At 42.1% G+C, this 27477-nt stretch overlaps 2 protein-coding genes across 4 annotated transcripts in view; one reads left to right on the top strand and one right to left on the bottom strand.

The window, feature by feature from the left end:
• The window catches only part of FNIP2 (folliculin interacting protein 2), a 51972-nt gene extending 48520 nt beyond the window's left edge, over window positions 1–3452 (bottom strand). For both annotated transcript variants that reach the window (XM_063335581.1, XM_063335582.1), the window contains exon 1: window positions 3010–3452. In XM_063335581.1, coding sequence (XP_063191651.1) covers window positions 3010–3104 — 95 coding nt within the window. In that variant the 5' untranslated portion in view covers window positions 3105–3452. The remainder of the gene's footprint in view (window positions 1–3009) is intronic.
• Window positions 3453–10740: 7288 nt separating this feature from the next.
• PPID (peptidylprolyl isomerase D) lies at window positions 10741–27425 on the top strand. 2 transcript variants are annotated; one of them, XM_063336183.1, is made up of 10 exons: window positions 10741–11511; window positions 13405–13545; window positions 14006–14112; window positions 18559–18747; window positions 19517–19639; window positions 21277–21383; window positions 23944–24085; window positions 26401–26487; window positions 26572–26614; window positions 27194–27425. In XM_063336183.1, exons 1-10 carry the CDS (start codon window positions 10872–10874, stop codon window positions 27280–27282), a joined length of 1668 nt encoding a protein of 555 aa, XP_063192253.1. In that variant the 5' UTR covers window positions 10741–10871; the 3' UTR covers window positions 27283–27425. The 2 variants fall into 2 exon arrangements, with proteins under 2 accessions (XP_063192253.1, XP_063192254.1); XM_063336184.1 differs by lacking the exon at window positions 26401–26487.
• The last annotated feature ends 52 nt before the right edge of the window (window positions 27426–27477 follow it).

Raw genomic sequence — 27477 nt, 5'->3', positions numbered from 1 at the left:
CATACTTCCATTATTTTGAAGGGAGGTGCAGGGCAGTAGAAAGTCCTACTACCCTAATAGCTCTATATTAACATCTATACCTCATATTTACTTTCTCCTTACCCAGCAAGTAAGGGTTGTGTTTACATGAACATGTAGTGCAGCCCAACAGGACTAGATCCACAGAGTGAATTAATTGGTGCTAAGGACCTGACACCCACACTATACGTGTTCTGGGGTTTTACTTTTGACCAGCTGTAGTCTGGTCCCAGAGACTGAATGCCCATTAGTGGTTGGAGCACACTTTCTAATTTCATTCAATACAACAGGAATCCAGTTTACACACGGAAGCCACTTGGCTAAGTAAGCCAAAGTGCAGTAAGTGGAGACAATTGAGAGGTTTTCTTTAAAAGAGCACTCCTGATCCCAATTAAGATGTTGACACTCATGCATCCAAGAAACTATTTCCTGTGGCTCCGCATTCAGCTACAGGCACCATGCCTCTCTTTCTCTTTGAGGCTGTGCCAGCTCATCCCGGTAAGCAGCATGGACCTTGTAGCTTGCTGTTTTCTTCAGAACCCAGGAGAGGAAGCAGCACCAACATTTAGTCAAGATTTAGCTCCTATTAAAGGAAAGGAGGCAACAGAACAAGCACGCACAGTACTTGTTACAGGCAAGTCTCAAGCCTAGTTGATGGCCCTCTGCAACAGAGCTTTTCCTGGTGCTCCTGGGAAGACTAGGGAATGCAAAGATTCCTAACAACATGCTTGAAAAAAGTTGTCAAATTAAGTTAATTTGAGGAGGTATTATCTACTAAAGAAATTTCTTTTAATTCTGCTATTGTTCTGGGTAAGGAGGGTGTGTTAAGACACTTAGGCTTCCAAACATTCATAACAATTCAACATCCAAGCATATGAACTATGACTGGTCTGACAGGGCTGCTTAAGAAAGCTATACGCAGCAAGACCTACTGAATACGGAGGGACCTCACTAACCAACACATGAAGAGGGAATAAAAATAACTAAAATCCTTAAAAATATAGGCTTGCCATTAGAACAGAAAATGATCCTGACACTTTGCCTCTAACAGTGAGTGGCCAGCAGCATATGCTTAACACAGAAGCTAGCAAAGGATTAAGTCTTCGCTTTTACTTAGGTCCAATCACTTATCTCCATTCAAACTGAGATTACTGTCCAACAGAAAGTATATTAAAAGTGTTGTAGTAGAGCTTCTAAAACCCAGTAAGTATGCTCCTGCAGGTCATCAACAGATCACCAGAAAGAAAAAGCACTGCAGCACATTTAGAAGTCATAAGAAAGAAGCTTAATGCACTATTAACAGGCAAAAAAAAAATCCACATGCAAAATGCTTCAAATAACCCTATTAACCTTAAGTTTGCCAAAACCTAATCATATAGCAAGAGAATAGGGGGAAGTAGGGGATAAAAAGAGCAACGGATGCCTACAATAGTGTTTTAATGATAACAATTTTTGTCTGAAGTGTCACATCATTTACGTGTTATTCAAACTGAAAACCGAGTGTAGAATATCTTACCTAAGGAATAGGAAGAAGAGGAAAACAAATACAAGCCCTAATCTCGCAAAATACTCCAGATGGAACAGTCTCACTGATTTTAATAGGGGACACATTGTGCAAGGAATCTGCCTTCATGGAGACTCTTGACGAATACAATAACCTTAAAACCAGAACTAACAGCATTGGTGTCTGATACAGAGTACTTGGTAAGATTTTTAAGTACAAGGCAAAACAATAGAGTTAGTCAGGAATTGTTATTCAATTTAAGTGTGGAAAATATATTTGTTTTCTTTCAAATTAAAGGAGATATTTAATCCATGAGGTGAATAAATGCTACAAGAATGAAATAGCAAGTACAGCTTTATAAGACTTTATAGCCTCCTGAGACTCACCAGCCCTGTTCTCTGGTATGAATGCAGCACCAGTACTGTGTCCTGCCACTGTCAAAGGAATCGCCTTATAACCCAAATATCCTAATGCCATTTTGATGTAACTCCATTTTTTCACCATGATCTTGCAACTTTGGCCACACATATGGCCACGGCCCACACAGACTGTCTTTGAAATTGTAATGGCTCTATGACTGTGATCTGCATACTCGGCACTATGGCACTTCGTGGATCGAGGTATTTTCCACCCCTCTCCCTTACCATTCTTAATAGCTTCAGCAGTGAAAGCCCATGTTCCAATTAAATCCTGTATATTATCTGATCACAAGACCAGTCCACTCATGCTGAGCAGAGAGAGGGACAGAACTTACGGGACACGCATGTGACAGTCACTCCGCTCACCAGGACCGGCTTGGTCTTGTGAGCAGAACAGATGCTAAAAGTAACAGAGCTCCAAACCACCAGCCTGAGCAGGATGCTGTCCCCGAGGGTTTAGAAAAACAGTAACAACTCAATATCAGACAGAGATTACATATGCAAGCCCTGAAGCAGCAACAGCCACCAAACCTCACCCTTACGGACTTGCGATACCACAGAGCGAGCAGTGGAAGGTCCCCGGCGCTCAGCGGGTCACCAGACCATGCACGTGTATGTAGGTCACAACGATTAAGCCATTTTTTGATTTTCCTGCGCTGGCGAGCGCTGAACGCGAGTCACGGCAGCAACCACGGGGGAGCGCAGGCACAGGGAGAGGCAGGCCCGGCGCCTCTCCCCCGCCGCTGCAGAGGGGCGGCCGCCGAGCGCCCCCCGACCCCAGCACGCCGCTCCCGACTCGGATAGAAAATGGCTGAGACGCGAGGAGAGGGGAGGCGGGGGAAGAGTGTCCCCCCCTGCGCGGCGGTGTTTCCCCCTCCCCGGGGAACTTGGCCGAGGGGGAGCCCCGCGGGGAGGGGGCTGAGGCACACCTGCGCCCCGGCCCCTCCGCCGGCGGTAGCGGTGCCCTCCCTCCCTGCCGGCTTCCCCGCCGCCTCCCCCGCTGCCCGGCCGCCCCCCATGTGGAGCCGGCTGCGGCGAGCCCGGACCCGCCCTGCCGCCGCTGCTCACCTGAAGGCGGGCCCCTCCCCCGGAGCCCGGCCGTGGGGGGCCGCCGCGCTGCCGCCCCTTTTGTTGAAGAGCTTCTGGAGCAGGGTGGGGGCCATGCTGCCGCCCTGCCGCCGCCGCTGCCGCCCCGCCCGGCGGCGGCACCGCCGCGCCTCTCGCAGCGGCTCAGCGGGCGGCGAGCGGCGGCGGCCGCCGCGGCAGCATCCTCCCCGCTGCCGCGGAGCCGCCCAACATTGCGCGGAGGCGAGGGGAGGGGAGCGCCGCGCTGGGCCCGCTCAGCCGCGCCGCTCCCGGCGATCGCCCGTCACCTGACCGAGGGGCCGAGCCCGCCCGCCCGGCGGCGCTAGCAGCCGCCGCCCTCCCGCCGGACGGAGCACGGCACGGAACTGCACGGCACGATGCACCGCCAGCAGCCGCGCGTCGGGAAGGGAGACACGAACGCGCCGCGCCCCTCCGGCCTTCCCCATTGGCTGGGGCGTGCCCCCCGCCCCGCCCCCAGCACGTGGTAAAGGCGCCGGAAGCAGGCTTAAAGGGCCAGGCGGCCTGCCTCGCGCCGGGCGGTGGCCGTTGGGGACGTTGGCGGGGCGGGGGGGTGAAGAGAGGCGCGTGCCGCCGTGAGGGCTGAGGCTCCCGGTGGGCCCGCACGTCCGCCTGCGCGCATACGTTACGCGTATGTTATATCTCCACGGTAGTAACGAACCGTCTGGGAAAGATTTAATCTGATTTCCTTTTTTTCTTCTTCTCGCCCTGGTCTCTGTAACGGCGGGACGAAGCCCCGTCACGGAGCTGTCAAAGTCCTGCGATTCCCTCCGGGAATCTGAACATGGACGTCAGTTCCCGACCAGGGAAGCGAGAAGTGTGTTGCAGGAAGGTAGCTCTGCTGGGACGGGGCGTATTTTCACTCATTTCTCTTTATTTGATTTATTTCGTTCAACAAATAATTAGATAATGATGCAGTATCTGGGGGTCGTTTTGAGGTTTCTGTTTGTTTGTTGACTTTGGGGAAAAGAGTTGTTTGTGTGGTTTTGCCCACAAGCAGGATAACACCATCACACACCCACTGAGAGAACTCAGCTTCAAATGCTCCTTTTGAACCTTTAGCTGCATAGCATGGTGCAGAAAAAAAGAAAAATGAAAAAAAATAAAACACCACCCCGAACCAAAACCAGAGTCACAATAGCTTCTTCCTCTTTTCAGGAAACTTGGAGACAAGACATGGAGAACGGTGATCATTACAGTATTGTAAAGGGTCATTACAACTGTTGGTTGCAAATTCAACATCCTGTAGTGGCAGAAGTGGTGGAGGACATGCTAGTGCTTTGGAGCCAGCTTTTCGATGGCTGGAGAAGGTGCTTTATCTTTAAAATAAAAATCAAGAGATGACTTGTCTACTGGCCTGATAGTCTGATCAGCTGCTCACTCTGTAATACCAGATTAGTTCTTGTAATGCCCAGCTGACCCTGTCTGGAGGCCTGTTCTCAGAAGGGATCACCATTTTGAAGGCTCTCAGCCACTTCATCTGTGAGACTGAATACCCAGCATAAATCTTTCAGCTTGCATGTTCTTACAGGTTTTCATTCTTTACTTCCACCATCATCACCAGATGATCCCAGTCATTAAGGTCAATCCACTCAACCAAAGCTGAAGGATGGAAAAGTGAGGGGACAGTGATGACAGTACACCGAAAGGGAAGTGAATAGCAGGGTGTGGCTGGACAAGATGAAAGACATCATGGTTGACACAGTAATCAGTGTGAATGACAATCTAGGCATCCAGCTCCAGAAATAAGATCTGGACAGTATTTCTCACAGAACAATCCTGAGAAACTTAAAAGTTCCAAACACCATGGCTGCCACTCTGTGGCTACATCTGCGTTAGCAAGTACTGCTGACCAGTGGGGGCAGAATTGTAGAGTAAAGCAGTTGTCTTATAGAACCTGATGTGGACATCAGGAACATTTTACAGGGTTTTATTTTGGACCATGACATCTTGTCAGAGAATCATAGAATGGTTTAGGTCGGAAGGGATCTTAAAGATCATCTAGTTCCAACCCCCCAGCCATGGGCAGGGACACCTCCCACTAGACCAGGCTGCTCAAAGCCCCATCCAGCCTGGCCTTGAACACATCCAGGGAAGGGGCATCCACAGCTTCTCTGGGCAACCTGTTCCAATCTCTCACCACACTCAGAATAAAGAATTTCTTCCTAATATCTAATGTAAATCTTCCTCTCTTTCAGTTTAAAAACATTACCCCTTGTCCTATTGCTCCACTCCCTGATAAAGAGTCCCTCCCCATCTCTCCTGTAGGCCCCCTTTAGGTACTGGAAGGCTGCTGTAAAGTCTCCCCGGAGACCAGAGCACACTGAATTTGTTTCTGAAAAATATCTGGTTTAGTTTCATCTGAAAATGATCCACTTTGTATGTCCAGATGCCATTCCAAAATGTGAAGCAAGACAAAGTCAGTGAGGACAACTGGGAGACTGACTTTAAAAATGCACTTCTGATGCAAGCAAAAATGGCAGTGTCAATGACCCTACATGTTGGCTGATGCTCAGTGCAATATTAGTTCTCGGTGTTTTCTGTTAATGTCTGTGACAGTCACTATGATCTGAAATTGATAACAAACCATAGTTACACTAAGACATTAGTGTTCTGAAGGTTATTTCTGAAAAAAAAAATGATGGGGAAGACACAGCAGAATCAGCAAAGGACTCTGAAATAACTTTCACAGTCAGTATGCACTGTCCAAACTCAAACAGAGTTTGGCTACAAAGAATACCTGGCAAAGCAAACATGATTTTTCAGTAACCCTTGAGTGCAAAATATGTGCAGATGCAAAGAAAAGAGCAATACCATCTGTCAAGCAAAGATCATTTACAGCAAGATAGTGTTTCTACAGCCCTCACTCTTCCAGGACATACAGGCATATGAGAATCAAAACCTTCTTTATAACACTCTGCCTAAGGGTCAGAGTCTTTATGTGGAGAAAAAGACAATGTAATTGACGAAACTTCAGCCAGAGGAGCCAGGTTCTTAAAGTAGAAATGTATGGGACTTTGTTAGAAAGTTGTCAATACATAAAAAGGATATTCAAATCCTGGAATAGGTGAATGCTTGGATAAGCATTTCTGTGTTTCATAGAGCATAAATCTCTCTGAATATTCTCTCCTGAAATTGTAGGAACTAGGTTTTATAGCTAGGACAGGCTGGCTTAAAAGCCAAGTCTCCTTGGTGACACTTAGTTTCCCTGTCACTTAGACCTGGGTGAAACTTTCAGTTCCGCTATGGCTGCTTCCCTTCCACCCTGCTCAGTCCTGAACATACAAGTCCAAAATGCTCCTAAACCTCTGTTGTCAGAACTAGGCTTTGGAAGCCAGAGCCCAGAATAGGTAAACTCTGAAGATTTAATAAAAAGTTGTTTAATCAAGGATGCTCATTAATGACTTACTGTTTTAGCATGGTGATGCATGCTGTATAGGTTCCACAAACACAGATAAGTCTTGCCACACCTTGCAATGCATCAGCAACATTTTGGATTCTGTAAAATAAATAAAATCTGATTTCTATTGCCACTTCAAACATGCCAAGTAATATGTGGTACCAAGAAATGCCTAGAATTATTCTCTCTCCATATTGGTATTATTACTATTTAGCACAGTAAGTCTAAATTACTCTCCACAGAGAATTTTAAAACCTATTATAAAATGCATTCCACTTTGCAAGCAAGTACAGAAACTGACAGCAATGGAGAGTTTGGAATTGCAGCCCTCTGCAAACCAGCTTGCCAATCCTTCACTGAACGGAGCGTTACCTAAATTGCTCTGTTGCTGCAGCAACTTTTCCCAACCCCCGAACAGTGCCACAAAGGTGCTGCCTTAATATAGATAAGCAGTTTCACTGTCTTTTAACATAGAAGATACAGTCAGATGCAGTCAATTGAAAACAAAAGTTGAAAGGAAAATGTTAATTTAATTGATCCAAAACCACTGGGAAGTATTGAGGTATGTAATGAAACATTTGATTTTCAACAGTCTTTGGTGTTAAAAATAGAGAAAGGCCAGATAAGAGGTGTCTTCTTTTAATCACCATAATATAATTATTGAGTAATATAGTGAGAATTGGATTGTGTGAAGGTAATAGGTATTTACAATCCTCTGAAGTCACTACTGTTAACTTATGTATATCTTGTCAAATTTCCTAAAGCGAAGGTACACTACTTTTTCCTCCAGAAGAGCCTGTGAATGTTCAAATGCTGGTTTAGAACATGGTTTGGTTCCTCTCTACAACAGAGGTGTTAGCGTTGGTAGACTGTATTTCTAAGCCTCCTGCCCGGGGACTCCATCCAAAGCCTAGCTGGAAATCCTCATGTCCCAGATTTTCAATGGCAAAATCTGTTGTGGGACTTCCTATTTGCTGGTTGCACTCTTGTCTTTAAATCCACGCTGATGTAGTTCACCTCGGAGTCCAGCCTACCCCACATCTGATGCAGACCAAAAAGGCTTTCTATGTAATAAAGAATACAGTCATCATATTTGATATTTTAACACCTTTTGGTGATAGCTATGATGAACAGCATGACACATTTAACATGAAATTGCAGTAATATACAGGACATACATTTGTATCACAAGTGAGGGCAGGAATTTAGCAACAAAACCGACATCCCACACCAGCACTGTGCAACAGCTGCTAGAGGCTAGTTAACACTTTGGGCCTTTCCTTCTTGCAAGCCCTGGCTTGTACTGTTGTCAGGAGTTGTAGGCACTCTCTGCCATACCTCCTCATGTCCCAGGGTCCTAAATGCTACACTGGTTATTCACCCCTAAAACATGTTCTAAGCAGAGCTAAAATATATAGCTAAAAAGTCTGTCTTTTTTTGGCTTGGTTCTTAGCTACACCATTTCTTTAGGGATCAGCGTATCTGAAAATTGTTGATGAGTAAATGCATGACTTTTCTTTCAATTTCTGTCATATTATGTCAGCTCTGTGTTGACAATTTTCTTTTTAAAACATCCTGAGACAAGAACATATGGTTCTTTCATTGTTTAACATTGCCTTTTAATTCAGCTTAGAGGAATCGGCTCAGAGTCAATAACTGCTCTTAATCTGGGACCTCTTTATTCAGCTTTATACAGAAAAAGACTTAGTGCAGATGGGGAACAATAAGCCTGATGATGAGAAAACAGATTTATTTCTCTCTCTCCTGTCTCATGTCTCTCTCATGAAGGTGACATGCTTGATGCGCCAGGTCACATGGGAACAGCACATGATGCACCCCCTGTGTCACACAGCACAGGAATGGCTGAGTGGCTGCTCTATTTCACAGCAAGCAGTGAAAGCATCCTTACCAAGGCTGTTACCAAGAAATTGCATGTCGGAAGCTTCTTGATAGCTGTTACGAAAAGCTGGTGAGGTATGTGTTTCAGTCGCTTGTCAGCTGGATCCCATCAATACTCCACTGAACCATATACTGAAGCTACACTTCAGTCCGGCGAAAACCCCACAAACATATGATTACTCCTATACAAACCAAAATGGCTTTAAACATGCTTAGACAAGGCAGCTCTGCACTGAGCCAAAGCACTCACCTTCTGGTGGAATGAACATGTTTAAGCTTCTGTTTTCTTCACAGTGCCAAATACACATTTGGAGGTGGAAAAAAGAGCGAGAAAATTAAACAAAAAGCAAAAAATCCTAGTCTGAATGTGTGCATATTTGCCCATCTTACACAATCAGTAACAATTATAAATAATCTTTATTTTACAGTTTATTTTTTCGTGAATGCTATTTGACAGGCTAGAATGATTAAGAAATAAATTTGCTTATTGTGCCTTCCATCAGAGTACAAGTTTTAGAATGATATATGCATTTCTGTGCATTCATCAATGATAGCTTCTTTAGTCAGAGAGGGAAGGTGAAACTGAAGATTTTATAACTTGCTGGACACACAAGATCCACATCCCTTTCTCTGACTGATCTTTGAGTTCAGTTAGGCTGGAGTGTCATACTCCTACAAGCATGATGTACTTGGTGGAGTGGAGACCTGTACTTGAAGACAACGGCTTCAAGTTTTTAGCACCTCCAACATGTGTTTATCTAACGATAATACTCAAACTAATTTTACTGGGTAGCCAAAGCTGTATGTGCAGAAAAATAAATATCTGAATTAAAACCTTTAACAGATAATTCAGTTATAGTGCCTATTTTCAATGTACTGCTTTACAATTATTTGCTATGTAAACTATTCAAAGTGCCTAAATATAAGAGATATTTTGGTGATAGGAAACATTTTTAAATTACAAGATCACAAAGCATTAGAGGATCATAAAGATGATTTTGCTGCTTGAAAACAGAGATTTTCGAGGACTTTATAAAGTAAGTCTGACTTTGAAAGAGATTACTTATCAATTTATTGTGTAACTTAATATATTAATTTGAACATAAAATCACTCAGTAAATTCTTCACAGAAGACACACCATACTTGTTTTTTACAATCTGTCAATGACTATAAATGAATCTGTATAGTAATTACACTACTGCAGTGCTTGGGAGATACTCATACAGCTCACATATTGTCCAGAATCTCCTGCTGGCACTGAGAAAGTTGCTTAATTTCTCTCTTGTTCAGCTCACATCTTTGAATAAGCACAGGGATTGCCTCTTTCTTTGTACCTCTGAAGTACCTTGCACATAGAGACTTCCGAGCAGCTACTATAATATGAATTACTAATCTAGAATCTAGACTATTCCAATTTGGCCAGGAAAAACACTGCAGGGACTGTGTAAGTCTGCTCCTGGAAGAATGAATCACTGCTTCTCCCTGACAGGAAGCTGCCAACAGCTCTTGCGGGGGACACACACCAACAGAACACACTTTACTCTGATGTCTGCTAAAGAAATCTCTTCTAGACCGTACTCACTTGGCTAGCAACCGCCTCACTGAGATCACTTCTCCTACACCACTGCTCCTCACCTTTGCTCAGCGTAATGATAAAAATATCTCCGCCAGTGATCATGGCCAGATGCCTGGTGACTTACAGATGACTCAAAGCTCTGGTGGCCTCTGACATCGTGGAGCATGTGAAATCCCTGACACAGCTGGATGACCTGGCTCAGAGAGAGAAATGCCTTAGCGTGGTTCCACTGATTCCTTACTGAGTGTTCCCAGATGGTAGCAGATGGCTTTTCCTTCCGTTAAGGGTTCCCAGATGCAACATGCAGCAGCACTTGGTGCTGATCACCTTTTCTATCCAACATCTGTACAGAGGCTGTAGGAATGATCACGATTATTAATATCAATGATACTTTATCTTTTATTTTGATCTGGGAATTACAACTGCCCTCTGAGACATCTGAGAACATACTGAGAGAGACAGGAAGACCCAGCTTGATGAAGCTCAAGTCCAAACACACAAAGACGACATGAATTAGAGGGGAAAGCCTTTGGAGGAGGCTATGAACCAAAGAATGAATGCAGTGTTTTCTGGGTTGGATTAGACAAGTCCAGGGAATAGAGAGGCTCATTTTCACCAGCAGCATTCCCACAAGGATGGTTAAGGTAGCAAGAGTCAGAGACCAGCACTCTTTCTGCCCCTTCGGCTGTTGCCTCAACACACACCTTGCCTTCATGATGCCAGTGAGCATGGGATGTGTCCATGTTGCCCCTTCATCTGCTTGGGAATATGGTGTCTTGAGGAACCCCAACAAAGTCTGTTGATGGTTTTCACATCCGTTGCTCAACACAAGTGGCTGAAAGAGATTGTTTGCCTCGGAGCATTTACCATGATACTCATATTTTGCGAAGAAACACATTTTGCTTTCAGACCTTAAGAAGACTGGAGCTATTCGGTGTTTCTAAACATTTATGTGGCAACAGCCACTGCTGACAATTTGCCCGTTTTTCAGCGCTCGCAGCTGTTCGCAAAGCCTGCACTTCTCTCATAAAACTATAAACCCAGGCAAAATCACAAATCCCTCTCCTTACCCGTCTTTCCAGGCCTTCTGCGTGTGTACACACCCTCAAGAAAGAAATCTTTTTCCTTTGCAATTACCTCCAAGTCATTTAAGGCCGCCTGGAGGCCGGCCGCAGAGCCAGGCCTTTCCCGCAGCCATTTGCGGGGCCCCCCCGCCGCCCTGCGGTACCCCGCGCCCCGCCGGCCGCCGCCAGGGCCGGCCCTTCCGCACAGCGGTGCCGGGCCAGGCCGGGGCCACCGAGGGACGCCGCTCTCCGCGGCGGCCCGCCCCGCCATTAACTCGGGGGCCGGTTCCGCACTTCCCCCCTGTCCCGGCGGACGCGGCCCGCTCTGCCACCCGCCCGCCCCCGGCGGTGGGAGGAGCGGGGAGCGGCCCCGACCCCGCGGCGGCCGGAATCGTGGGCGGCCGAGCAGGCGGAGTCACCGCGGCGGCGGACAGCTGCGACATGTCGCACCCGTCCCCTCTCGCCCGGCCCAGCAAGCCCTGCAACCCCCGCGCCTTCTTCGATGTGGACATCGGGGGCGAGCGAGGTGGGGAGGGGGGCGGGAGGGGGCCATCGCGGCGGGGACCCGGGCGAGACCCGCGCGGTGGGGCCGGGCCCGGGCCGGGGGGGCCGGGGCACCCCTACGCGGGACGCGCCGGGCCCGGGCCGGGCTGTGCTGGGGGGAGCGGGCGGGAGCGGCGCGGCTTATGGCCGGGCCGGGCCGCGGGGCGGAATGTTCTCGACGGGGAGGGAGCATTGGGCGCCGGTGGCGCCGCGCCGGGCGCTGTCCCCGCGGGCTGCCAGCACCCACGCCCGGCGCCGGAGGGGGAGAAACACGGGCCTCCTGTGGGGCGGGAGGAGCCTCCCCGCCGGGCCCTGCGCCCTCCCACAGAGGTTCCCGCGCCGGATGGAACAGGCCCGAGGAAGCGGAGGGGAAGGCAACATGGCTGCGTGTTCTGTCATGACCCTGTCCGCCGTGGCTTCCCAGCTGAGGCGGGCATTCGTGGGAGATGCAGGGGAGCATCACCGCCATGGGTGACCCTAGCGACCCGTCCCCGCATAGCCTCGCCCTACCGAGCACAGCCCGTGTGCCCCGCACCGTGTATGTCCCGGGGGTGGCCGTGGCAGCGGTCTGCGCCTACACGCGTGCTGTCGGGGTGCCCAGCTCGGCCTCGATCACAGCGACCCACAGGCTGGTCAGGCTGCGTCTCCCGCCCTCAAGCCGTGACACCCCGCCATGTCCTGGGGACACGCCACATCATGTCAGGCCTCACTCGGCAGCCGGCCTGGGGGGCCCCGGGCGGTACTGGTCTGCCCGGGGAAAAGCGCGGCTGTCCCAGTCATCCGCTTGGCATCGCCTGTGTTGCCAGAGGTCATTTAACAATCTGGGCAGAGGGTCAACATAGAAATAAGAAAACGACAACACGGAAGCTGGGGTAATACTTGAAAGCATAGGTTTTCAACATTTCCATAGACACTGCCTTTTTGTCAGGATATTGCCTCTCATTTATTCATTCTGCTACTCAAAAGAATAAAAGAAGAACATCTGCAAGATGATTTGCCTCTTACTGACTTTCAGTTGTCTAATTTGTTTTCATTCCTGTATTAATTAGAATTAATATATTTACATTTAGCTTCCGGTAGAGTTATGTTAACTAATTGACTGTGAGGCTGATGAGAAAACAGGAGCATCAGCTGATGGCAGCTGCTAGGAGTGAGAAATAGCTCCCTGAGAAGCCAGTTTGTAAGAAGATGAGAATTTGACACAGAATCCATTTATCGACTATTACAGGACGTGTTAGCTACTCAGGTTTCACTCCCTTTAGTTAAAACGTGTACGTTTTTTGATTTAACGATTGCTTGTAGCATCTGACTGTAAAGAGCCATTATTCATATGCACATGAAGTGTTGCACATGAAGTGTTACTGTGTCTTAGTAAAATTAGGGTTTAAGAAAATGAGGAGTAAGGTTGGTGTACATATTTGGCATAAGCTTTTTGATCAAATAAAAGTCTCCACAAAACAGCCTTTTAAAAAATTATATCTATTTTTGATTGAACAAGCTACATACGTATGTTAAAATAGACATGAAATAAGTATGATATTAAAATACATAATCTGGCTTTAATATATGTGTGTGTGATTTCCCGCATATATTTTTTTGCAGAAAATGCATTTTTGTTACTTTTTGGCAGAATCAGTCTTTATACCCCCTAAGTTATTCTCCATAGTGGAGTTCATTGTTGGTAATAACTTGGCTTAAAACCTAATGTAACTCATTCAGTGATTGCCATGGAACAATCCCCAAATGTAAATTTTATAGTAACCTACGTAAAAATAATCAAGTCTGAAACATTAATGTACTTTGCCCTGTAATGGCCACATCACCATAACAAGGACAGGACTTAAAAATAGGTCTCATTCTCTCTTTGTCATTTCAGTTGGACGCATTGTCTTTGAATTATTTGCTGACGTCGTACCTAAAACTGCTGAAAATTTCCGTGCGTTATGTACAGGAGAAAAAGGAACAGGGCCTACCACTGGAAAACCTCTCCATTATAAAGGATGTCCTTTCCACAGAAGTAAGTTCTATGAAATCCTATGTTTTCCTGTTGGTAACAGAAATCCTCCATTGTCGGTATTTGAAATAATGTTAAATAATATTTTGGAGCACTTCTTTAAGAAGTAACTTGACTGAAAGTAAGTTTTTGACTTTTTGATCCTCCCGATGACTAAATGTTTTTACTATGCATTGACAATAGTAAATTATAAATTTACTAGTAAGTTGGTAATAATAAAACTAAACTAGTTTATTGTGAGTTGTGAATAGGTTGAAATGGATTTCAGGTAAAGGATTAAATATCAAGTGATGTCCACTTAACTGAAAAGGAGTACTTAGGGGAGACTTGATAAATAGAAGGTGGTTTTCGGTTTTATTTAGGCGCAGGTGCTGGTGACAGGGATATCTTTTCACCTCTGAATTGTTTTTCTTCATGCCTTTCCTGCCTTGCTGCTGTATTTTATAATTATTTTCTTTTACAGTTATTAAGGAATTCATGATCCAGGGTGGAGATTTCTCAAACCAAAATGGCACAGGTGGAGAAAGTATATATGGTGAAAAATTTGAAGATGAAAACTTTCATTATAAGGTACTCTATTGAAAATACTAATTGTATTCAATTTTTGAGGTTTCAGTGATTTTTATTTTTCTTCAAGTTCAGAATTAACCCTCTTTAGTTCAAGGTTAATGTATTTTTAAGCAGTGGAAAGAATGCAGCAAAAAAGCCCCAAACTAGTTTGTCCTTAAAGTCTTTGTTGAATACAGAACAAATACAGGTATGAATACATACAACATGAGGTCAACCTCATTAAGACAAAGATAACCATAGTTTAAATTTTCTTTTTAATTGCACCATCAGAAATTCATTCGAAACAGTTTTTTAGTTCTCATTGAAGTAGGGATACTATTTTAAGAATGGCAAATTTTGTCACTTTGAAGAATATATAGTATGTTAACATTAAATCGATTTTATGCTTTTTTTTCCCATATACTAATAAAATTCATAAGATCAGATGTGAGAAATACCTTTCTTATTTAAGAAACGGGGAATCCATGGTAGACTGCAGGATTAATCCAAAGGAGAATTTAAAAGAAATCATTTTCCCCACTACAGTTATTTTTAATGATATGAGAAGTAAAACGCTGTTTATGAATGGCTTTTTTTCGCCTAAGATGTTGGAAGAATGTGCTTTGAACAAAGCAAGCTTTTGAATATGCAAAGGTCTCAATTTGAGGATGTCATTTTAAGAGATGCTGGCTTTGTTGGCAGAAATTCCTACCCTTCCCATTATTCCCACTCGTGTATCAGCTCACTATTTCATCACTAGCAACCATCAGTGCAGTCCCACAAGCAGTTTTGTCAGCCCAGCTGTGGGAAGAGAGGAGGGAGCTGCGCTGCAAGAGTAGGAGATTCTAAAATGGTCTTTGTCCTCGAAATCAACATCTAGTAACACCAGGAAGACTGTAGGTGCATGTGATTTACACACACAACTTCACAAGTACAGTTCTTGAACAACAGTTTTCTCAGAATGTGTCCTGTGTCTTGTCTTTTTTCTTTTGCAAAGGCATAACCTTCAAAACGTCCATTACTATTCTTCAGGCTTCTCTTTGTCATCAAAATCAAATACAGTTGATGCTTCCAGGGTCTGTGTTTTGGCATGAGATTGATTCTTTTTTATGCTTTTGAGGAAGAAATATTTGCCTTCTGTATTTTAATTTTTTTTAAAAGCATCTTAGTTCTACCTTTCTTTAAAAGCGGGTATTCCAGAAAGGGAAGACGACTGCTTTTCACCATACTCTACAGTAGGCGTGTGTACCTTAAGCCTGCAATTTATACAGTATTTTAAGATCTCCAAATTTAAGTGTTACCTGTACACTGTGACTTACATTTTTTGGCTAGCAGACTTTGCTATTCTGAAGAAAAGTGGCAACCATATTAATTGTTTTGAGTGCTCATCTATGTTCTCAGCTGTACATGAAGGGCTGTGTGTCTGGAAGAAATCCCCTGTGCTTGAACTATCAGTAATCACATCTTGAACTTGGGCGGGAGTACTCTCTGGAAACAAAAAAAATAAGGTGTTCCGCAAGTACCCCTTACAACAGTCAGGACACCCGCTGCTGTAGGTGTAACAATTCTCAGTACTGGCATTAACCGTTTTCATATCTTGTTATTATGTGATAGCAAGTGAATGACTCCTCAACAACACTTACTAAAAAACTTACAGACATTGTTGTCCTATGGTTAAAACAAAGCCCTGACTGCAGTGGTGCTTGACTCCGAACAGTATTCTCGGAAAAGAAAATACGGCAGTCCTCCAGTAATCAGGCATTCAGAGTAATAGCTGGAAAGGTAGCTCCAGCATTCATCACAGAGTTAATTACAGTTGTGAGAGATGCTCTCTGAGGTCTGGCACTTGCTATGGTGGTGCCCATAGCACTGTTGCTTAAAGTTACTCTTCTGCATTGGTCCTTGTCACAGGATCTCTAGCTCCCTGAAGAAGGAGACTGTGTCATTGTGACTTTTTTGTTTGTACTGTCAAGTGAGATCTGGAGGCAATTATGAATGCAATGCAGGTGATCCCCATTTCTGTACTTCTCTGACTGCTCAGCTAATAGAAAAGTCAGCGTGCCAGGGATGAGCTGAAGAACTCCCTTGGATCTTGTACAGAGTCTGGGAGCTCAATTCCAATCATCGGTTGGCCACGTATGGTAGGATTTTAGTGGGAGTTAAGTGCCTATCACTGGATATTGCACTTAATCTAGCAATCCTGCAGAGTCCTCTGTCTGGGACAACAATGAGTTGTTGTTGTTGACACCTGAGGACACTGGAGCTACCTGTTTGTTCTTGTGTTGTTTGTATGGTTTCCTGTAAATTGCAATAAACTGCAAGACTTCGTCAGTAGTCAGCTTACGATGTCAGATCAATCCCACTAGGCTTTTTTTGGTGTCACTTCTCCAGCTAATGGCTGTACTGTTGTGGAACACCCAACTTACACAGTCCTCAAGCAGTGTTGTTACCATGGCATAGTTTTGCAAGACTTGAATCCATCAGAGAATCTGATTTTGTCCCGACTTTTTTACTCACTTTCTAAGCTTACAAAATGACAAGCAGAAACCACCATGGGAAAAACTATCTATCTATCTGCAGTGTTTTTCCAAACACTTCTGATAAGAAAATGCATGAGTGACCACAGTTCTGTTTATATAATAGGGACTCTTATCATGGGTCTAATGTTGAGACTTGGTCCCAAATTAAATGGGGTTGCATGTGAGTATCATCATCAGAGCCACCAGACTGCCATCCATAACTTTCCAACTTGTCCTCCAAATCTTTACAGGTGAAAGGTAAACGTGCAGGTGTGAGGCAACACCAGAGCTTATTGTTACTTGTCTCTTTGTTTACGAACCATTGCTGTCTAGCATTAGTTGTAATTAAAAAAGTAAGATTTACAGGTCTTATTCTGCCTCTTGGGCAGTGAATCGGTGACCAGCCTCCAATGTTACTTGCAAAAATCTCCCATGGGGGAACTCTTTCTGATTAACTTGTCAGCAACTACGATGCAAAATGTCAGGTGTTTGTTTTGGAGGCTGCGCTCCTGCAGGCTTCCTACCAGACGCCTTCTCTTGCTGTGAAACACAGGCTTCCTCTGTGTCGTTTGCTATCTCTGATTCCCAGGATGAGTTTCAAGATTAGAAGACACAAAGCCAAGATTATTCCAGTAGCCTTCTGCTGGCTAGGTGCAATTCTAGCTCTCAGCTGTACAACCTTTTCCCAGAGTTCCTGAGCCAAATCCTGGTGTAAAGCTTCAGACTCATTGTGCCTTATGACCAGATGAACACCTCAGTCCAGGAGTTCTCCCTACCACCATGGAAATCCAAACGCTGCGTGGGAAAACAGTTTTCAAAACAACATGTTCTTCAAAGTAGTAGAGACTAGAGGAGCAAACCAGATGCTTAAATACAGCTGTCTCAGACTGTTGTCTCAAACTAATCAACCTCCTGTCGAGATCAAGGTCTGCTTCACAGCAATTTCTGCTTCCATCTCCTCTATGCTGCTATACTTTTTTTTTTGTCCTCAGCTCCTCCCCACAGTATCAGGTTTCTTGGGAATACTGCAGCTTGCATGCTTCAGTCACGTACCAGGGTCTTGGTGTAACATGCTGACTTGTGTTAAACAGAATTCCTTGCACTTAATAACCAGATCAGCTTGGGGAGAATAGTAAGATCTTAATGACTGTGTCATGCCAGTTTAACAACAAGAGATTCACAACATATATGAAAAGTACGTTTTTGCAGTACAAGTGAAAATTAAATAATCTGTGTGATGGAGCAAGATAATTCTTATTTCAGAGAAGGAAAAAGTACTTACGGGAAACAAGATAAACAGTATCTTCTCATGTGGGGCTGTTTTAATAAATTTTTGATAGTTTGTGGCCTGGTAGCGTAAGCCAAAATAATTAGGTGGTTAAAAATCCCAACAGAATAAAACTGACTTTCTAGGAAAGTGAAGGTGTTAAAAAAAACCCACCGACTTTTAAATAATAAAGACCACAGTCCCCTAAACCCCATAGTTCTATGACATACATCATGTGAGTAGCCCTTATAAAACTAACAGTACATACCCATCTTGACAGTTTAACATTAAAGTTGGTTGAAGTGGTGGTTTGCTTTGTTTCTTGAGGCCAGCGGTCTTGAATAATCCAGCGAGGAACTTCACAGGTCTCTCAGGTGATCTGTCTAAACTCGGCAGCTGTGCAGGGAATTGAGAGTACAGGAAGCAGACAGATATTAGAGCATCAGGTCCCACGTGTGGCTCTGCTGCTGGGCTGCTAGGTGGCAAGTAAAGATGCAGAGCTGGGCAATTTGCCCTCTTCAGTCATGACAGGTAGAATTAGTTGTCAACTGTAACTGGTTTACCAAGGTGTCATTGTGGCTGTCCTTGCTATATATATTAATAGCCTTACAGAATCTTAAGTATGGGTTTTATAACAGATCTTTTATGTGTTGGTTGTGATTTTTTTTCCCCCCAATGCAGCATGATAAACCAGGGCTGCTGAGCATGGCAAATGCAGGACCTGGTACTAATGGCTCTCAGTTCTTTATTACAACGGTGCCTACTTCTCACCTGGATGGGAAACATGTGGTGTTTGGCCAAGTGATCAAAGGAATGGGTGTAGTTAAAATATTAGAAAACGTTGAAGTAAATGGAGAAAATCCTGTTAAGGTAAGCAAAATCCAAAGCACTTTATGTTTATGTTTATTCTTCCATGATATCCTGTATATTAACTTCTTCTAAATGCTTGGTGTAACATTTAGAACTATTAAATGTTAACCAGTTATTTTTACTAACAGTGTTAATTTCCATTTTACTATCCTAATTAAGGGGCTTTTTGTTCTTTTGCTGTGAATTTCCACAAACAATTTATTCGACGCAGCTGTGAGGGTGGCAGCCTTTATCAGGGTGAAGGTGGAACTGCACAGTTAGAAGTGTAGGATGAGTGACGAAATTAAAAGGTGGCATTCACAACCCTACCTAAGTGATATGTAATTATTATGAATTTTAGGTCAGAAAAAACATTTTCTGGAAAAGCAATTGGTGTGTAGGTCATGTCAGTTTGTGGTGGTTTGAAAAATTAATACCTCTGTAACTTTAAAAGACTTACCAGTTTGAGAAAGAACCGTCTTCTCTAATGTAGTGGAAATTCCATGTCTTGTGTGTTGCTGCATCTCAGCTTGCTGCCAGTTCCTCTTCCAGCCTCTCCGTGGAGCATGGGTATGGTGTTCTTGGAATGCTGCTTCTCTGAAGGCAACACTTCCTGTGATAAAAGCCTTCCGATGAGGATTGGCTAATGATGTGATGGGTTTCTGAAATCAATGCACCCAAACAACAGATGAAAAAGAATTTTCACTGCACTCAGCATTCAGAAGTTGTGGCTTTTTTGGAGGAAATTGTCTTAATAAGCAATATTGCTATTTACATTTTATTTTTTCAGTTGTGCGTCATCGCAGAATGTGGAGAGCTAAAGGAAGGAGATGACTGGGGCATTGTTCCCCAGGATGGATCTGGAGATGCTCATCCAGATTTTCCTGAAGATTCAGATATAGACTTGAAAGATGTAAGTATTTTTCTTTTAAGGTATTTTACAGAATGCGAGACATGTAGGTAATCTGAGTTACATGGTGTCTGTGATGATGTTCACTAAGCCTTCTTTCTTAAGAATTGATCAAGATCCTGATTAAATGGTGACATTCAATTTTAGGAAAGAGAACACTGAGAGGGGATTGCTGTCTCTTTTTTTCAGCGCTAATTGCAGCTGATTTTTTTGCCCAGTAACTAAAAATACAAATACTTACAATTATTACACTTAATTTCTTTCTGTTCTTCGTTTCTTTTTACTTTTCTTTTTGTGCTGTAGTGATAAATTGCAATTTCTAGAACTCCATCCAGCAGATGGCTAACTTAGCGTTTTACCTGCACCCTTTTTCTGTGCAACTTTTTAAATATCCACCCCTAAAAAGATTTTTTCTCACTTACTAGAAATAATAAAAGATCAGCCTTTTCAAAAGATTTTTACTACCCTAGAGCTAGTTGTTCTCAATTCCCAGTAGCTGTTTGCTTTTCAAGTTGTTCAAACTGAAGGAAGACCTGTTGTTGGGTTAGGAAGCGGACTGGTGAAAGCAGCTCTTCTGCAGGTTTTACTTTATCATGCAAGTGAAATAGACAGGCGGCGTCAATCAAACAGTGTTTTGTGAGAGGGGAAGAAAAAGGCGGCTGCATGTGTAGATTCCAAATACAGAATTAGAATAGCAAAAAAAATTACAGCTAGAAATCCGAAACTCCTTGTATCTGGTTGTTGAGAAGCACTTCAGCTTGCAAAAATGTTTTTGGATAGCATTTGCTTTGGTTCAGAACTGAAGTTGGCAGGTGCTTGCCTCCTTTAACCTTAAACTTGTGCATCTAAACTAACTAGAGAAACCACGGTGACATTGGTCTCAAACTGTGATCAGTTTTTTTCAAGGTCATTAATTCTAGTAGGGTAGAAGTGTAAACTGATAGTATTACCAATGGCAATACATACATTTGACAGAGCTTAAGACAACTGTGGTATAGACAGCAGTAATTATAAACTGTTTCTTGACACTGGAAAAGTAACTTAACACTTGAAATGTATGCCAGTCTGGAAACAGAAATGATGGATTTGATAAAAACAGGCAGTTGTTCTTTTTCTCCTTCCATGGATGTTTTAAGTGTTTTGAGAGAAGGAGAATTGTGTTGATAATGACTTCTAGTTTAAGAGCGTGCAGAGTTCAGATTGACTAATACCATTTTGAGAAGGAGATGACAAAATTTTCTTAAGGATAAAGCAGTCTTGGATGAATACTGTGTTTGTTAACATGCCTTCTTTTCTATAAATAACGGTCAGCACCTTTATATATATATATCTGTGTGGGTAGCAGCATTTAGGGGAAGAAGTTGAACTGCTGTGTTGTCTCTGGTATTTTCTCACCCTTTATACTGTAGAAAACTCATTAGGAATTTCATCTTTCAGACTGTTGTGTTACATGAAGTAGAGAATACTACAGGAGTGGTTTGAAGCTAGTATTTGTCTAAAATTGGAATATTTTTATTCTGAGATTTTATAATAATCTTTGAAAGAGGATGGACATGGGATCCTACTGTTAAACATTAAAGTAATTCAAGACTTCTTTCATAAGTACATTCATACTTTATATTTTCCATCTATTTTATTAGGTTGACAAGATTGTGGCCATAGCAGAAGACATAAAGAATATAGGAAATACTTTCTTCAAATCGCAAAATTGGGCAGTGGCAGCTAAAAAGTATAGTAAAAGTTTACGGTAAGGCTATCATCATTCAATCAGGTAGTTCCTATAACCCAAATTAATACTGCTATCAAGCAATGATATGTGCATTTAAAAAGTGCCTGTTGCTGTGCTCTTTACTTTTTCTTTCTTTTTTTTAAAAAAGAGCCCTCTGAATCTGGAAAACATCCGGTTGATTTTTAGCTAATTATTCAAGTAGGTCTTCTACTCATTGCTAGGTAAGAGCTATGGGCAGGAAGTATTGTTTGGAACAGACTAAATGCTCATTTTTTAATACTCTTGTTGTGCTGGTTCATAACTGGGAAGAAAAGCACAGTAGTATATACAGGGTAGTTAATGAACAGGGAAGGAGGGAGATATTTTTTCTCTGATTTCTAAAAACCAGTAGGTTTAGAAAATTGATAAGTTCAAGAGAGGGTACCCCCAAATGTGACCCTTATGAATTCTTTTTTTTTTTTTTTTTTTTGAGGCTCCATACCATCATCCTGACTCCATGTATAATTCAGAGTTGCCTTCAAAATCATGGTTGTTCTGCTTTTGTTTCCATACTGCTCCTCTGTTCCTTTCTTCTTTTCATGCTTTTGACTTTATGTATATGAGCTTTTGCTAAAAACTTTTTTTTAAAGTTATATTTACCATTATCCCTACCTTCTTAATGATCACTGGTTAACTATCAGTAACAACAATGAAAGAAAAATAATTCAGGCAAATTTAATGCTTCAGCTGACTGGGTTTCAAACAAATGATGTCTTTCTGAAGCATAAAAATTAATAATTACAGGTATTAAACCAAGATACAATGTCTCCCTTGCCCTTAAAAAGCCCATCATAGACCAACAAAAACCCAGACTCAGTAGGATTTCTGTGTAAACCTTTTAGAAATCATACAGAAAAAAGGCTGGAATGGATCTTTAAGGAACTGTGTGTTGTATCTGTCCATTTCCTGCCCCCATTCGTAGGTAAATATCAGGTATAACTGTGCCATCCCCTACAACTAATTGCCTTGCTCGCTCCTAAGCACACCCAATGAAGGCTCTTCCAGTTTGAGCAGGGGTCTTCTATTTGGTGCTTATTTGTCCTTGTCAATGGAAAGGACAGTAACTTTTCTAGACTAAACAAACCTGATCGTTCAAGCTCTTCTTTATAGGTCATAGTTTTGTGGACATGCCCTGTTGTTGTATCTTAAAATCTAATACTTTAGGTAAGATAGTGTACTTTAGCTGGCACTTTGCCAGAACTGACAGGAATAGAATAGCTCTTATCAGCTCCTATGTCTGAGGTACAACTCACCTAGCAAACCACCTGGCAACGTTGTTTTTTTTCTTTTTACCAACGGTAACCATTATAACCTTCCATTCTTTTTCTTGGCTTATTGCTGCTTAACCAGTTTTTTCAATATGTAAGAATTGACACTTTTTTGACAAAAAAAAATGTATTACTTCCTAGTGTCTCCCTTGATATTCATCTTACTGGTTTCTTTGACTTGGAAACTCTAATTTGGTTTCCAAAATGGTTGCAGTCTTTCATGTTTTGGTGTAACTTACAAATATTAGAAGTATATTCTGTTTGTTTTGAACATAACACAGATTTGTATTATAACTCTCCTTAGCTTTTTACCATTTTCTCTGTCTTCTGGTTCTCATTTTTTGCATGATGCCCAGCAAGTGGAAAAATCACTGGGACTATGTCTAATTTACTTTTTAAGTATTACTTATTTCTGTGGTCCAAAGTTGTATACAAACCATGCAACACGCAAAGGACAGGGCATGCAAAAGTTAAATTTACATAGACACGGATCCGCAAAGACTGCATTGATCATGGCATGCTTAAAATGCATGCAAACACATGATTTTTATTTTTTAAGTAAAAGCCACAGAAGTTCTGTCAAGTAGGCCATTAAGACAGTTAGAACTTTTATGTCCACAACAGACATTTGCCACTTGAAATAAAAAAACTGACAGCATTAGCACATTGTAAGTGAAGAAGAATGAGATACAATTTGCCTATGGAACAGAGATGCAGTAAATGATGTGGCTTAGTCCTGAACCAATGTCAGTTCTGAAGTTCAGGAAAAAGTTCATGAAGGAAGACAGCAGAAAGAAGGAGGAGTTACTAATGCCCCTTTACAAAGTCAAGTTAGCTTCAGCTTTTAGCTGTAAATGCCTAAATTAATTAAAATATTGCTGAGGGAATTGAAGAAGATATGAAGATTCCCGTGAATGTAGAAGGTGCAGTGATGGTGTCAGCTTTTTGCCACTGATGAGCAACATGTTTTTTGAGAATACATGGTCATTGAGATAAATTCTAATGGTTTCATGCAATCTAGAATAGTCTTAAGAAAAAGAATGCTGTTAGTACACAGGAGGGATAGGAGTTACAGGAAAACATTTGCCAGTGAGTTCATCTTTTTGTCAGGGTAGGTCTTATCTATTTGATTTAATATATATTTGTAACAGTGGAATTGAAACTGCTTTAAAAATAGCAGTTTGGAGAGGCCAGTTCACAGATAGCTAAGGGAGAACAAAAGGGAAGTTGCAACACTAATACACGCTCTTCGTACATCTGTTTTTCGGCAGGTATGTAGAAGCTTCTGAAGCAGTGGCAGAGGAGGCAGACAAACCGAAGTTGAAGACTGTTGCATTGACCTGCGTTTTAAACATTGGCGCTTGTAAACTAAAACTGTCGGATTGGCAGGGAGCCATTGAAAGTTGTTCAGAGGTAAATTTTATGCTTAATATTTTGATTAACAATTGGCCTTCATAGAAAACGGAGACTGAAATGACAAAGTTTTAAGAGTTTTCTGACAAGCTTATGATTTGAAAGTAAACAAAGTAGAAGGCTGATAGTGAAGTTATTACTAACTTTCCAGTGTGTTATGTGGGTTTTTTTTTTTTTTTTTTTTTTAAAGATTTTGAAATGGAAACTATGCATTAGAAACAAACGATTAAGGGCTGTCGCTTACTGACAGAAGTGGCGCACGCTGTCACTGTCAGTTTTGTTTCCTCAGAGCAGAGCTAATTTTTCTATTACAAACAGTTAAACCGTCTTCAGTGAAGGAGGAGTGCTTTGCTCTGGAAGACCAGTATGAGCAAAACGTTTTACTTGCCTTTAGGTTTGATGGTCTTGTATTTTATTCATTGAAGTGACTTCTAACGAAAGCCCTTTCAGGTAGGCTCAGTGGTGAAATGAAGCCAGTGAACAGGAAGAAAGAAGGAAGGAAACAATAAATACAGAAATAACTGAAAAATAATAGAACTAAAGAAAAAAAAAAGGAACAGTGACATAGATATACTGACAGAATTTGAGGAAACTTTATATAATTCAGTAAAACTCGGAAATTTTGAAGGAAACAGAGTAAGGAATGGTCTTATCTGTCAGCAGAGGATCCTGAGCAGCATCTCCTAGGGCTTCGTGCCGAAAGCGGGAGTCTCAGCTGATCTTTGCGTGAGGGGTCTTTGGAGAGCTGGCTCGCTTTCTAGCCTGCTGACGGCATTACTGCATGAAAAACTTTCATAAACCTATCGTCAGAATGGACAAATGGGGAGAGAAAAAGAATACAAAAACTCTGTAATGTGATATCTGTCATCTAGAAACAGGTAGAAATTGAAACAGCATTTAAGTGTTACAGATATAAATTACTAATCATAATACTTGCCATTGAGGAAAAAAAAAACCAACTACTTCCTTTTTTTTTTAAAGATCACAGGATTATTAGATAAAGGCAACTCCATAGCTGTAACAGACTTCTGTAATGTATTTAGCTTATGCCTTAATCACAACTGTTAAACGGTCTATCAGTGCTTTAATCAGAACACCAGTTTCCTAAGATTAACTAGTAGAGTTCAAAGTAATTGTTAATAAGAAACTATACATTTTCGCTTTTATGATTTCCTAAAGGCCAAAGGTGTTTTAAATTAACAATCTGTAATACATGCATTATTTGGTGTAAATAAGGAATTACAAACGGCTGAACCTGTTCAAACAAACTTTGCTTTAAAATAGCTGTAAGCACAATGGTCGAGCTAAAAACAAGGAATGCTACCGGTGTGTGCGCAACAGGGACACCTAATTTTCTAATTCTTGACAGAGAAGAGGCTCTAGGCTTTAGAGCAGACAGATCAGGATGAATGCCCAGAGTAGGACTTCCCTTATATGAACAGCGAAATGTGAAGTGATTTAAAAAAATATGGATGCATTGTCTAATGTCTGTAATTCTTAATTAATGAATTAAAGTTAATAAATGAAATTAATAAAGCCACACGTTCGTGCAAAAAGATTTCCTCTAATCACTGAGGAACCATATTCTTTATTATTAAAGGGCACACTACAGAACTATCTGCAGTAAGAAAAAAGAATGTGAACTTCACAGACAAGAAAGCAAAACACCCAGCTAGCCAAATTAACTGAGGTACTGCAACTAAATAATTTAAGTAATCAAATAGTGGAACAATCTCTTTGCCCATCCATTTTATTTCCTATTTTGATACTGTCATATTAGAGCTGGCATATACACATTAGTGAAACCATTCAGCTGAAAAAAGAGATAATGACTGGTACCTGGCAAGGTTCCTGAAGCGTGAGATGGATTGCCTGCATGTATCTTTCTAGCCTACAGTGAAAAAAAGCTTTACAGGAAATCTGCCTGTTTTCTTTATGATGCCATTTGAGGGGTTTCTTTGGTGTGAAGGAGCTGCAATAGAGAGTTGTACTATGAGAATCAAGGTTAGGATAGTTTGAACTGCAGCAAGACCTTTACCTTGACATAGATAGACAGACAGACAGACAGAGGTTCCATTTTATCTTCACATATGCTCATCCTTCACAAAAGACCACTTCTGGTGCAGTGATATTAAAACTGATTAGCTAGCTATTCAGTGTGCTACACTATACTGTTCCTTTTTACACAGTTAATGTTTTGACAGCTTACCCTCAAACCAACTGGGGAGATTGCTGGTGTGAACTGTGCCATTTGTGGAGATGGGAGGCTGTGAAGTATATCAAATGTTAATGTGACAGTTTTATTAAATTTACAGGCTCTTAAAATAGATCCAGCAAATACTAAAGCTCTCTACAGACGGGCTCAAGGATGGCAGGGAATAAAAGATCTCGATCAGGCATTGGTAATGATCACATTATTTAATATTTTTTTTTTTAAATCTGAACAGTTAATCAGAACATTAATTTATATTTCTCTTTTATTTAAGGCTGATCTTAAAAAGGCTCATGAAATAGCCCCTGAAGACAAAGGTAAAATAAAGCTGTTTCTTAATAATTTTTTTTTTATTATTATAATCTAACAAAGTAACCAGGAGAGTATTTAGTAGGAAATCTTACCAGTGCGATGCCTAAACCGCCGGCTTCTAACAGCTTAAACACTGATGTGCAGAGCCCACTAAGGTGGAAAAACCTGTTTTCATACAGCAGTGATGCTTCTGTCGCGCTGGGAAACCTGCTTCTGTAGGTCAGCCTCTTGAACCATCTCCCTCTCTCACAGGGGCCTTACTAACTTCCTTCATTTCCTGGTCTAATTGGATAAGATTTTTAACTCATAAATTCTGTGTTGGCACCAATACTATGCTTGCTACACCCTCCTCTACCTGATGAAACCCTCCTCTTACCAGGTGAAACAGAGTAAAGGACAAGGTATCTGTCCCTTAGATTATTTAATTAATTAGATGATTAATTAATTTAATTAGACAATTAAACGCAGTTCTATTAAGTGAAATAACCTGGCAAGTTGCAGCAGCGTTACCTGGTCTTGACATATTAGGAGACCTAACATGGAGAGATTACAATAACTTTATCATGGATTTTCTTTTTATGCAGCTATCCAGACGGAAACACTCAGAATCAAGCAGAAGATAAAAGCGCAAAAGGAGAAAGAGAAGGCAGCTTATGCTAAAATGTTTGCTTGATTTTTTTTTCTAAACTTTTAAATCTATGCACTAACTCATGGAAAAGGATAAAGGGAGCTGCTTCTTTCGTTTGCCCTGTACTGCAGTTTTCAGTGTTTACAACTCAAAAGTCTAATAATAAAGACAAACTGTTCAAAGGTGAAGTGGTTTTCTATTTTTTTTTTTTTAAGCTGTAATAACTTGTGTTTTTTCACT

The sequence above is a fragment of the Chroicocephalus ridibundus genome, chromosome 5 (assembly GCF_963924245.1).
Source record: "Chroicocephalus ridibundus chromosome 5, bChrRid1.1, whole genome shotgun sequence".
Lineage (NCBI taxonomy): Eukaryota > Metazoa > Chordata > Aves > Charadriiformes > Laridae > Chroicocephalus > Chroicocephalus ridibundus.
The sequence above is the reverse complement of the archived record's forward strand: the minus strand, read 5'-3'. Positions and strand labels throughout refer to the sequence as shown.

Bases quoted from the DNA above. Each gene is read 5' to 3' on its own strand.
- PPID (XM_063336183.1), top strand. From the start codon at position 10,872: ATGTGGCAACAGCCACTGCTGACAATTTGCCCGTTTTTCAGCGCTCGC. The intron at 11,512-13,404 runs GTGGGGAGGGGG...TTGTCATTTCAG, and splicing joins GGACATCGGGGGCGAGCGAG to TTGGACGCATTGTCTTTGAA. The intron at 21,384-23,943 runs GTAAGGCTATCA...GTTTTTCGGCAG, and splicing joins AAGTATAGTAAAAGTTTACG to GTATGTAGAAGCTTCTGAAG.